This window comes from Aethalodelphis obliquidens, unplaced genomic scaffold (genome assembly GCF_003676395.1).
Source record: "Aethalodelphis obliquidens isolate GAN/ISIS:26980383/991018 unplaced genomic scaffold, ASM367639v1 scaffold26, whole genome shotgun sequence".
NCBI classification, from domain to species: Eukaryota; Metazoa; Chordata; class Mammalia; order Artiodactyla; family Delphinidae; genus Aethalodelphis; species Aethalodelphis obliquidens.
The window spans coordinates 21,488,352-21,500,450 of record NW_020837970.1 but is presented as its reverse complement, the minus strand read 5'-3'; the positions used below and the strand labels follow the sequence as shown (position 1 = coordinate 21,500,450).

The 12,099-nt window shown below is 54.4% G+C and overlaps 1 protein-coding gene across 1 annotated transcript in view; it reads right to left on the bottom strand.

The window, feature by feature from the left end:
- The window catches only part of LOC113629360 (uncharacterized), a 121,968-nt gene that overhangs the window by 91,957 nt on the left and 17,912 nt on the right, over positions 1-12,099 (bottom strand). Inside the window, exon 3 of the mRNA XM_027123777.1 lies at positions 5,952-6,065. Within this exon, the coding sequence (XP_026979578.1) occupies positions 5,952-6,065 (114 nt within the window). The remainder of the gene's footprint in view (positions 1-5,951; positions 6,066-12,099) is intronic.

The following is a 12,099-nucleotide window of genomic DNA, read 5'->3' as shown; positions in this document are numbered from 1 at the left end:
ACAGACACCCCCCCGGACCCCCACCTACGACTGTGCGAAGGCCTTGCCCTCTCCCTTTGGGCGTGCCTGCTCCATACCCCCCTCACCACCCACACAAAGGGTGGCAGATGACTGAGGGGTTAATAGGATGACAGGGCACCCAGACAGGGCAGGGACTGCGTCTGTCGGGTTCCCAGAGCCAGACTCTCGATGCACATCTCCCCAGAACCTCCTCTGCTGTCCTCTGTCACACTGTCCTGTAGCTGATGACTTTAAATTATATTTATTGAGCACTTACTATGTTCCAGACATCGCTCTAAGCCCTTACGTGCACCAACCGACTTAATCCATACAAGGTCAATGCTATTATTACTCCCAATCTACTGATGAAGAGACTGAGGCCCAGAGAGCTTAAGTAAATGGCCTAAATTTACACCATTAGTGAGACGCAGAGCTGGGACTGGATTCCAGGCAGTCTGACCCCTGAGCGGGCATAACCTAAAGTGCCACCTTCACCCACCCACCCGCCTCCATGGCCTGTGCGCTCCTTGAGGACCAGGGCCATAACCATCTCATCTCTGGGTTCCTGGGGACAGCACAGAGCCTAGCAGACAGCCCGCACTTAAGAAATGTCTGCAAAAGGAAAGCACTTTCCCAGTGGTTCTCTCCTTTGAGCCTCACCAGAGGCCTGTGACAAAAACAAGCAGGCAAGATGGTCCCTGGTTCACAGTCAAGGTAGACTGAGGCTCAGAAGTGAAAGCAACTGCCCCAGGTCACCCAGCTAGGGGGTGCAGAGGCCAGGGAATTCCTCCTCCAGTCCCGACTGTGCGTACCTGCCTTCCACCCTGAGTGTACAGGGACTGGGTTGTTACCGTCACACACCAGGTACCATGTTCCTGGGCCCCCATTAAAACCCCAGCCTGAGGGCTTCCCTGTTGGCGCAGTGGTTGAGAGTCCATCTGCCGATGCAGGGGACACAGGTTCGTGCCCAGGTCCGGGAAGATCCCACATGCCGCGGAGCAGCTAGGCCCGTGAGCCATGGCCGCTGAGCCTGCGCGTCCGGAGCCTGTGCTCCGCAACAGGAGAGGCCACAACGGTGAGAGGCCAGCGTACCGCAAAAAAAAAAAAAAAACCCGGCCTGAAACAAACACCAGGAAGCCCTGGGGTAGGAATCTCCTCTCTCCATCCCTGACAGCTCAGGGCAGCCTCAGCACTACCTTGTACACCTCAAGGCATGAGATGCTCACCACCACCAGGGCTTCCTGGTCCACTGTTCACTGCTCTGGAAATCCCAGGCTAGTCGCATGCTGTTACCAGTTGAGTTTTGCCCCTCAAATTTATATGTTGAATTTCTAAACCCCAGTACCTCAGAATGTGAGCTTATCTGGAAATGGGGTCATTGCAGGTGTAATTAACTAATTAGGATGAGGTCATACTGGAGTAGGGTGGGTGTGGCCAACCAGTATGGCTGGTGTCCTGATAAGAAGGGAAATTTGGACATACACATACCCAGGGAGAACGCCATGTGAAGAGACACAGGGGGAAGATGACCATCTATAAGCCAAGGAGAAAAGCCTGGAATAGATTCTCCCTCACAGCCCTCAGAAGGAACCAACCCTGCTGACACCTTGATTTCAGACTTCTAGCCTCTAGAACTATGAGAAATAAACCACCCAGTTTGTGGTTACAGAAGACCTAGGGAGGGTAAGCTGACAGCAGTTTCTCCAGGCTGGTAAATCTACACAGCTTGTCTGCAAGCCTGGGGTGACAGGCCCACCCATGGGCAAGGAGCCCCCATGGGCTGGATCCCTAAGCAGTAAGGCCCAGATTTCTCCTCTACATGATCTTGTCCAGGCTCTGAGGCTTTACTTTTTATCTTTTTTTTAAAATAAATTTATTTATTTATTTGTGTCGTTATTTATTTATTTATTTTTGGCTGTGTTGGGTCTTCACTGCGGTGAGCGGGCTTTTCATTGCAGTGGCTTCTCTTTGTTGCGGAGCACGGGCTCTAGACACGCGGGCTTCAGTAGTTGTGGCTCGCAGGCTCTAGAGAGCAGGCTCAGTAGTTGTGGCTCACGGGCTTAGTTGCTCGGCAGCATGTGGGATCTTCCCAGACCAGGGCTCGAACCCGTGTCCCCTGCATTGGCAGGCGGATTCTCAACCACTGTGCCACCAGGGAAGTCCCCAGGGTCTGAGGCTTTACATACACCCTTCCCCCCCGCACCCCCACCCTGGGTCAGACTGCTGACAGCTCCTTCATTTACATGCCCACCCCAGCCTCTGCCCTCAGCTGCAGCTGTACAAACCCACGGTCTGTGCATCCCCTCCACGTGGATACTGGCATCTCAAACATACCACTTCCAAACAGGACTCTTCCATTGCCTTCCAAATTCATCCTTGGCCCCCTGAGCTCAGCTCAGTCAAAGGCTCTACCAGCCACCCTGTTCTCAGGCTCTGACCCCTCACAGCCCACAGTCCATCCTTCAGTACCCCTTCAGTCTCCTACCCTCAGCCACTCCTCCCCACCCAGGCCCAGTCCGCCAGCTCTCTCCGGACTGACGCTGGGGCCTCCGCATGGGCCTACCAGCTTCTACTCTTCCCCCCGACCCACAACCCCCTCCCCAGTTTTTTCCCCATGAGGCTGTGAGAGGGAGCCTGTGAGCCATGAATAACCTCCATTCACACTCTCTAACAAGAGGCCCCGCAAGCCCATTTCTCAGCCCTTCTTCCCCACCGGCTGCTCCCTGCTCAGAGCCTATCCAGACCTCCAGGGGCCTATTCCCTCTCCTCAGGTCTCTGCTCACAGGGCAGCTCAGCTGAGAGGCATTTCCCAGACCACCCTGCAGAGAACAGCTCTCCCGCATGCTCTCTCCCTTTTCCAGCCTTATTTTTCTCCACGGCTCTTATTATTCCCTAACCTTTATTATGAATTTACTTCTCTGGTCATTTTCTGTCTACTCTGTTAGAATTTAAGCTCTATGAGGGCAATGACCTGGTCTAACTTATTCACCTGTGAATGCTGGGCACATAGAACAGTGCCTAATACGCAGCAGGTGTTCGATAAGTATGTGTCGAATGATGAATGAGCCATGGAATGAATGAATGACTTCAGTAAGCATTTGTGCAGCACCTGGTATAAAGGGAACAGAGGGGCAAATCAGGCTAGGTCTGCCCTGAGGCCTGTGGGGAGAAAGACCCACGCCCATAGGTAATCCCGCCCAGCTGTGAGCAGTGCTGGTGTGAACACACGTGCACGGGGAAATGAGGACTGGGAGGGGGCCACCAGATGGGCCCAGAGGTCAGGGAAGCTTCCTGGAAGAGACACCCCACCCCCAGCCTCCCTTCCTGGCTCTCCAAGGTCATGGGCCACCTCCCACCCTCCACCAAGGGGAAGAAGGGAGGCCTGTCTGAGCTGCAGCACTGATTCAGAAGTCAGTAAGTGTTCAGAGCTGGTGTGTGTGTCCCTCCTGCAATGAGACCTGGGCAGGGCTCACCAGAGAGAGAGGGGGGCTTGAGTTAAATGCCATTGATCCCTCCAGGGAGCGAGAGGTCAAGGGCTGTGGCATCTGGGACCCCCAGCCGCATCTGCCCTTCCCCACTCCACCAACCTGCCCCCTCCCCTCCGACCACAGGAGCAGCCAGAGGAGGCAGGAGACGGCAAAGAAAGACCTGAGCTCCCTACAGGGCTTTGCTTAATCAAGTCTCAACTCCTCAGCAGGTCTCGAAGGCTCCCGGTGACCAGCCCTGCCCCCCTCCTGGGCACCTCACTCCGCAAACACTCCAAAGTCCCCCACCTCTATACCTCTGCTTAGCCTGGACCCTCCTCCTCCCCCAATCCTTTTCCACCCATCATAACTCTACATACGTCATCTTGTTCATCCAGGAATTCTTTATGATGACACACCACGGGAAACAATCAAACCCTACCACAGAGAATTGGTTAAACATGCTACGGCACACACAGGCTGGAACATTACACTGCCATAAAAAATCACATTACAGGGCTTCCCTGGTGGCGCAGTGGTTGAGAATCTGCCTGCTAATGCAGGGGACACGGGTTCGAGCCCTGGTCTGGGAAGATCCCACATGCCGTGGAGCAACTAGGCCCGTGAGCCACAACTACTGAGCCTGCGCGTCTGGAGCCTGTGCTCCGCAACAAGAGAGGCCGCGGTAGTGAGAGGCCCGCGCACCGCGATGAAGAGTGGCCCCCACTTGCCAAAACTAGAGAAAGCCCTCGCACAGAAATGAAGACCCAACACAGCCATAAATAAATAAATAAATAATCACATTACAGAAGAGTATTTAATGATGGGAAAATGATCTTAGTATAGTATTAAGTGCAAAAGGCAGGTTAGAAAACAGTAAGTGCAGTTTGATCCCAATTATGATATAAATATGTATTTTGTAAAAGACTGACAGGTAAAACACCCAAGTGTTCACATTTTCTATGGAGAAATGCAGGCTTTTTTATTATCAGAAAAACAGAACATTTTAAATGAATCCTACAGCCTTCCAGGCTCAGCTCAGGCAGCCCTTCTTTAGGGCTCTCCAGCCCCCCAGCTGAGAGGGGCCCCTGTTAGTTCCCCTGTCTCCCTGCCCACTGAGCTTCCTGGTGCCTCACATTGTCGCCTAGCCAGCAGGAAGGCTTCTGCAGCCCCTGATGGGGAAGTGGGGGGCGGGGGGCAGGGCCCAGCCACCGCCTCCCTGACGCCCCTGCCCCCAGTCCTCCCATCACCCCTGGCTGCCTTGCAGATAACCCTGACCACACCCTCTCTCCCCATCTCCCAGCAGCAATTACAGGTTAAACTGGAGGGGCTAATTAGCTGCTCATTCCCCAGGGGCTGACTGACTAGCAAGAATATTTTGATGGAGGTAACTGGACTTCAAAACGAGCCCTAGCACCCAGGAAGGAAATCCAGCCGTCTGATCCCTGCCACACCCCGCGGCCTCCTGAGTGGGAGGACGGTGTCAGCTGAGCCGCAGCCATACCACGACTGTCACCCAGTCCTTCAGCAGAAGGGGTTGAGGCCCACTGCCCTGCTGAGCCGCGAGGTCTTCTCTCTCTGAAAAATGGGGTTAACATTCCAGTCTAGACTGCCGCCCTGAGCCCTCCCCCGGTGCTCCTTCTGTGTAGCAAACTTCCTCAGGGGTCACAGAGGCCTGTCCAGAACAAAGCATTGCCCAGGAAAAAGGGTGGAAGTCACCTGTTCAAAGTCACAGGCAAGGCAGCAACCCAGGCCCCCCTCCTTCCCCATCTACCACCTCTTTGGGACTTGCTATAGTTTCTCCACATCCCCTCACGTGAGACACAGAGTGGGAAGGCCTGTCACCTCCCACATTCTGGGTGCCCTGCTCCTTGTGATACAGTCCAAGAGGCCATCTACTCTGCTCACACGGAGCCAAGGTCACCTGGCCACGCGTGCTTGTCACAGGCACACACCTGGGGCTGAGCCTCATCCTGCCTTGAAGGTGTGTACATCCACACATTGACTCTGGCCTGGAGCCCCATTAAATTCCACACGTTGGAGCCACTGCCAGCCTCTTGACAGTTTCCTGGACCCTGATTGTCTCCGTCCACACGTTCCCACTCCCTCCTGACCTAGAGTCATGCACACATTTGGTCAACGATGGGACAGAACCAAGGACAGAGCCCTTCAGCTCACCGTTAGAGACATGCCATGCCACGCGGGAACCCAGCAGCCGGCACGCCCGTGAGACCGCGTCACTCAGAAAAATGCCCCCGGCTTCGGAGCTGGCTGCCAGGGCCCTGCCGCAGCAAAAGCACTACTGGGAGGCCCAGCCAAATCAAACCTCCCGGACTTGAACTCACGTGGGGATGGAGAGATGGGAACACCCCCCGGAAAGACTGCCCCTCGATGGCCTTCCCACAGCCTCTCCCTTGGGGACACCACATCCACCCCCCATGGCCCACGCCAGCCCCGCTCTCCCAGCGGCCCAGAGCAGCTTCTTACCTCAGGTCGGGCAGGCGTTCGGGGAGTGCAGCTGCTGGGGGATCAGCCTGGTTTGACTCAGTCTCTCTCTTTGCCTGTGGGCACAGGAGCCTCAGGGCCTGTGGGAGCAGGAGGCTGTGGGAAAAGGAGATGGGCCGTCAGCCAGAGCGGAGCAGCAGAGGGCAGTTCTGGGGAGCAGCGGGGGGCCATGCACACAGGGAGTCTGCTCCCACCCGGCTGGGCAATAAACACTCACACATCTCACACACACACACACACACACTCTCCCTCTTGCTGACACACTCACACTCGCACGTGCCCTCACTCATTGGCACACTTGTGCTTATACACACTCACGTGCTCTCACATGTACACACACATGCACTTAATCTCTGACACACTCACATATCACTCACACACTGGCATTTACACACACATGCTCTCACTCACTGACACTCACATGCACTCACATGCCACCATCTAGGGCAGGTGGGGCTCTGGGAATGACGGAGCTTCTGGCAGCAGGCAGAGAGGGGGGTGTCTGAACATGCCTCCTCCACCCACTGGCTCTGTGACCTTAGGAAAGTCAAGTCCCTGAGCCTCACTTCCCTCATCCGTAAAATGGGGATACCGTCCCTCCCGCCAGGACTGCTGGGAAGATACAAGCAGACAAGGGATGCACGGCCTGAGGCACAGCAGGTGCCCAGCCAACACCAGGGCCTGCCTCCCCCCCAGCCTGGCTCCAGGAAGCAGGCCCTGGGGCTGGCCCCTGAGGGCGGGCACAGCAGAGCACCAGGGGTGCCTCTCCCTGGGCCTGAGCCCCAGCTTCCTGGTTCCCAAGGATGCCCTCTGCTCCCAGCCACCCACCTCCCCTCCTTCCTTCCCCAGCCTCTCCTAGTTCATTCCTTCACCAAACACTCTCCAAGCGCAGCTCGGGTCCCTGTCCCCCCACCCTCCATGAGTGGAGGAAGACCCTAGGGAGTCCTGTCTCCTTGGCAAGGGCCCAAGACACAGGCCCGGGGCTGGAAGTCCAAGGAGGCAGGTCGACTCCCAGCTTCCTCACTTGCTGGCTGTGTGGCCCTGGGCCAAGCTTCCCCCTCTGAGCCTTAGTTTCCTCAGCCTCTCAGACCAAGACCCAAATCCCCCTCTCACATAAAGACCTAAATCCCTTTCTGAGCTATTGCCAAGAGGTTCCAACCCCATCAGTGATTCTCTAAGCGTGGGACACGCTGCTGGAGGTGCATAAGGGGATTCTAGGTGGGATGTAGACAAACATTTTTATTTTCATAGGTGTGTGTTTATATTTCTGTGTATTTTTTTAAAAAATGACAAGTATATCACGGCTGTGATTTCATGGATGTGTGGCGTGGGGAGCGCTGGGTAATCCACCTTCAAACATGAGTCAACGCAAAGACAAGGGTTAAGAAAACGCGAGTGCAGGTAGCACCCAGAGGTGGCTATAACCATGATGGTGAAAAGGAGACACAGAAAGTCGGCATCTAATAGGGTCTGGCTCCCAGCAGCCCTCATGAGGATTAGCAGCTCCCTTCTTCCCTGACAGGCCAGGCAAGCCCCTCCGTTTCCTCTTAATTCCCCACATGGCACCATAAAACACAGGCCTAAGTCCCCAGGGGGATTCACAAGGCCTTCCAGATGGGATGGATGGACGCGCGGATGGAGGGGGCTTGGAGGTAGTTGCTATAACGTGGGCGGAAGATGGCAAAGGCCTCTGAGTCTCTCCCAAAGTCAACATTCCCTCAAGTCTAACATGCAAAGACGGAATTTCTAGCTACATGGTAGGTGAAGTTGGATGGACTCTCTAAAGGCAAGTCTTCGCGTTTCATGGGCTGTAAACTTCTCCTCCAAGAAAGAGGCAGAGAATTGGGCGGGTTTCAGGGTCCACCTTGGCTTTCCTCTCCTGACAACAGAGCCACAAGCAGTGTGGACCCAATAAGAGAGGCCTGCCTAGCCCCACAGTTCACCAGCCCCAAATTATGCCCCCTGCTGCCGGCAGGTCCCCAGGGTGCCTCCCAATGGCTGCTGACCCTGGAGGACAGGACAAGACAGGACATAGTGATGCTAGCCTGGGAGAGAGGGGTAGCCAGAGCCTGGGCAGTTCCTCAGGCCTGGGTCCTCCAAGCCAGGTCTATCCAGGAAGGGGTACCCTGAGTGGACGCCCAAGCTGGCTCCCAGTAGACTGGCACAAGTCAGCAAAGCCCTGTCCCGGGCAGGCCTCCGGACCACCTGGCTGGCAGCCCTGAGCCCATTTCCACCTTAGCTGGCAGGACAAAACATAGTCGCAGCTCCTCTCCAAGCACCCAGCTGCCATGTTCCATGATAATGAATGGGCCTCCTGATCCCTTCTTCCCAAACCTTCCTGAAGCTCCCACTCTCCACGGTGGCATCACAAGGAGTTGCTATGGAAATGCAACCACAGGCAGAGCATGACAATGATTTGGGGCAGGGGAGGAGACACAGTGGGAGCCGTGAGCTCTCCTGGACACGAGGCCTGCCTGTGTGCTGAGTCCTAGAAAGGACGTGAAATCCCAGCTGCAGGCCTCACAGCCCAGGGGGTGATGGGGACCATGGCAGAGGTGGTGGTGGGGGGAGGTGCTTCCAACCTGCCCTCCTGGCTCCTTACCCCCTCAGTGGAGCCCAGGGAGCCCTGGGAATCAGATGCCTGAGTCTTCAACAGAATTAACACATGCCCCGGGGAATGTGAGACTTCCACAGAAACAGCTACTTCAGGATGCTGCTAAAGTGGCTTCAGTACTATGGGGGGCTGGCACCAGTAGGTGCTCAGCGAACACTGTGATCAAAGAGGATAGTACTGGCGTGTGTATATGCAAGTGTGTGTGTGTGTGTGTGTGTGTGTGTGTGTGTATAAGAGAGAGAGATAGAGACAAGTGCCTGCTCTGGTCAACACAGTCACAGAAGCACAGAGCTTGAAAGGCCCATTGTACAGATGGAAAGACTGAGGCCCAGTGAGGGTCAGGGTCAACCCAGCAAGTCAGCCAAAAAGTCAAGTCCAGAACCCAGGTCTCCTCTTCCCCAGACCTGAACCCTCTACCTAATACCCCTGGTTTTTCATTCATTCATTCATTCATTCATTCTACTTTTGGTAAGCGCCTATGTGCTTGGTGACTGGGATAAAGAGATGTGAAGGACACCACCCCTGCCTGCCAGAAGCTCAGAGAGGAGAGAGGCCATCATAGTCAGGGGGAGGGGGCTGGGACAGAAGTCCAAGGGGCTGCAGGAGCCCAGGGAAGTTTACCTCAGAGATTTCAGTTATGTGCTTCTGAGTCGTGCTTCAAAGAGATCCCGACTTGTCTCCCAACTGCTCCCTCAGCCCAAGGCCCCCTACAGCCCCCACACAGAGGCCTGCAGTATGGGGCAGTACTGAGCCCACCTGCCCTCACCTCCAGAAGGTCATGGGGTATTCCCCATTAGCACCCCCAATCCCCAGAAATGAGGAAGCATGAGAAAAGTACGTTGCTACACAGAAGGAGCTCAAAGAGAGTTGGTGCCCTGGCTGCCCTTCTCCTCCCCCAGGCTCAGCATCCTCCTGCACTATTCACTCTTTCCTTGTTCATTCTTGCTTTCCTGGGCACCTCCCATGAGCCAAGCATAGCACTGGGCCTGGGGTGGAGCAGAGAACAAGTGAGCGCTAGTCGTCAGCCATCACACTCGTGGAATTCAAGTCCCCATCTCTGTCAGCAGCACACAAATTCTCTCCTGTAGTGGGTTTTTCAGAGGGCGTAGTACTGAGAGAGCAAGAGGGGACACCTTCCAGAGCTTGGCTTGGAAGACCTGCCAGCTCCGCTGTATCCCACACGGGCCACACCTCCCAGCAGCTGTTACATATGCCCACAACCAATTTCACACAGGCAAAAACCAAGACCCTGAGAGGTGGCCAGGTGGACCCCAGGTTGCTCAGCGCTGAGAAGGCAGGGGACAGGGAAAGAGCAGTGAGGACAGAAGGGAAAGGCCAGGTCCAGGGCTGTGGAAGTGGAGGAAGGGGCTGTCTGGGATGACTTCCTGTTGGAGGAGGGAGTGGGGTTAGCTCAGAGCCTTCCCTCAGCCTCCCAACAGGAAATGAGTTTCTGTGAGAAAGAGAACTGAGCCAGGGGCCGTTCTGCCAGCCTATGTGACTTGGGGCTGTGCTGGCAGGCGGAGGATGAGGAGGGCATGTTCCCTAACAGCCACTGTCCCATCCCAACCCACTGAGGGCTGCCACAGCCACCATCTCACATCCCTAATTACCACTGGAAAACAGTAGAGACCAGAAAGGGAGGAACAGAGCACACAAGAGACAGAGGCCCGCAGAAAGAGCAACTGTCTCCCCAAAGCCAGAGGACAGAGAGAGAGTCAGAGAGATGAAATGGATACGCCGATGGGGCCATCCCTCCCTCCCCCAGAGCCAGTGCTGCAGCTGCCAGGAGGAGCCCATAAACCAGGGCTTTGCAAAGATTTCTCAGCAATAAAATTCTTATTTGAAATGAAACCTTACACAGTGGGGGAAGCCTTCTATGCCAGACATTAAATCCAGAAGCCATAAAGTGAAAATTTGATAAATCCGACTATATAAACACGTAAAAACATCTGTACAGCAAAGACACTATAAACAAAGTTAAAAGGCAAGTGAGACACTGGAAGAAAATATCACTAATATACAAAGAGCCCCTACAAATCAATAAGAAAAAAAGACAAAAGAAGAGAAAAATTGGCAGTGAATTAGAAATCCGTAGAGGAGGAACTAAATTGGCCAATAAACATATGAAAAGATGTTCTATCTCTATAGCAATCAGGGGAATGCAAATGAAAACAACACGATATCATTTTTTGCCCATCAGACTGGGAAAAATTAAAATGATAACAACCAGTGCTGGCAAGGATGTGAGGAAATGAGCACTCATGGACCATCGGAAGGAGAGGGAATTGGCTCAACCTTTGGAAGTGTAACTTGGCAGTACTGAATAACGTTGTAAACCCACACACCCTACCACCCAGTAATCTCACTTCTAGGAGCTTCTCCTACAGAAATGATAGCATAGGCACTCACATATAAATATTCTAGGATGCTCATAGCTGCATTGCTGGTAAGAGTAAAAAAGAAATGGCCTAAATGTTTATCAATAAGGGACTGTTTAAACAAAATACAGCACATCCATACTAGGGAACACTCCACAGCCACGCAGCCCTTCGACAGAAGGAGGCACCTCTATGTATAACAATATGAACAAAAATCAAGCTGTATAACGCTATTTCAGAAGGAACCCATTTCTATAAAGAGCAGATTGTTGGTTTATGCCCCAAAAGGCTGGAGGATAATATCCAGACAGTACAGTGATCGCCTCTTACGTGGGGGACGAGGGGGCTTTCATGGTCTCCATTGCCTACAAGATGTGTTATGGAATTTTCAATAAAGAGTTAATTTTTTTCTTTAAATCCTGCCGGGAACCCAATATAAAATGCAGATCTGAGCAGATCTGCTGTGGTTGAAATGGGAGGGACCTATGCAGCCCCACCACCACCCCCATAGTCCCCAGGCCCCTTCAGGGACACCAGGGCTCTAGGACCAGTTTGAGAACCTCAGCTGGAGAATGTGGAGCCCATAACTTCACTCTCCCAAACCAAGGCCAGCGGGGCAGAGGGCGGCCCAAGTCACACAGGCAGTACAGACAGGTCGGGGCTAGAGGCCTCTGGCTCCTCGGCTGGGCTCCCAGGGCTGGGGCGGGAGGTTTCCCTAGGTGTCCAGGAAACCCTGGAACATCACAGTCTTGGGAACCCTAGGCTGAGGCTCAGGGGAGCCCAGGGGGTGAGGGCAACACGGGAAGGGCCTTGGTAGAAAACTCCAGGGGAGGGGGCTTTGAGGTCCAGCTCTGAGCTCTCACAGGGCTCCTGTGCTAGGGAAGGAGAGGGAGGGAAAGAGGAGAAGGGAAAGCAACAGGGAAGCTGTGGTGTGCTTCCCTCTGTGCAGAGAGAGGCTGGGGCGAGCCCGTGGGTACGGGTAGAGGGCACTGCTGTGTGCAGGTGTGCGGTGCTCGGAGAGAGGGGGCTCGTGTGGGTCTGCGGCAGTGACTGTGAAGGGCGTGTGTGTCGTCGTGTCTACATCTAAAGTCTGTGTGTGTGTGTGTGTGTGTGTGTGTGTGTGTGTGTGTGTGTGTGT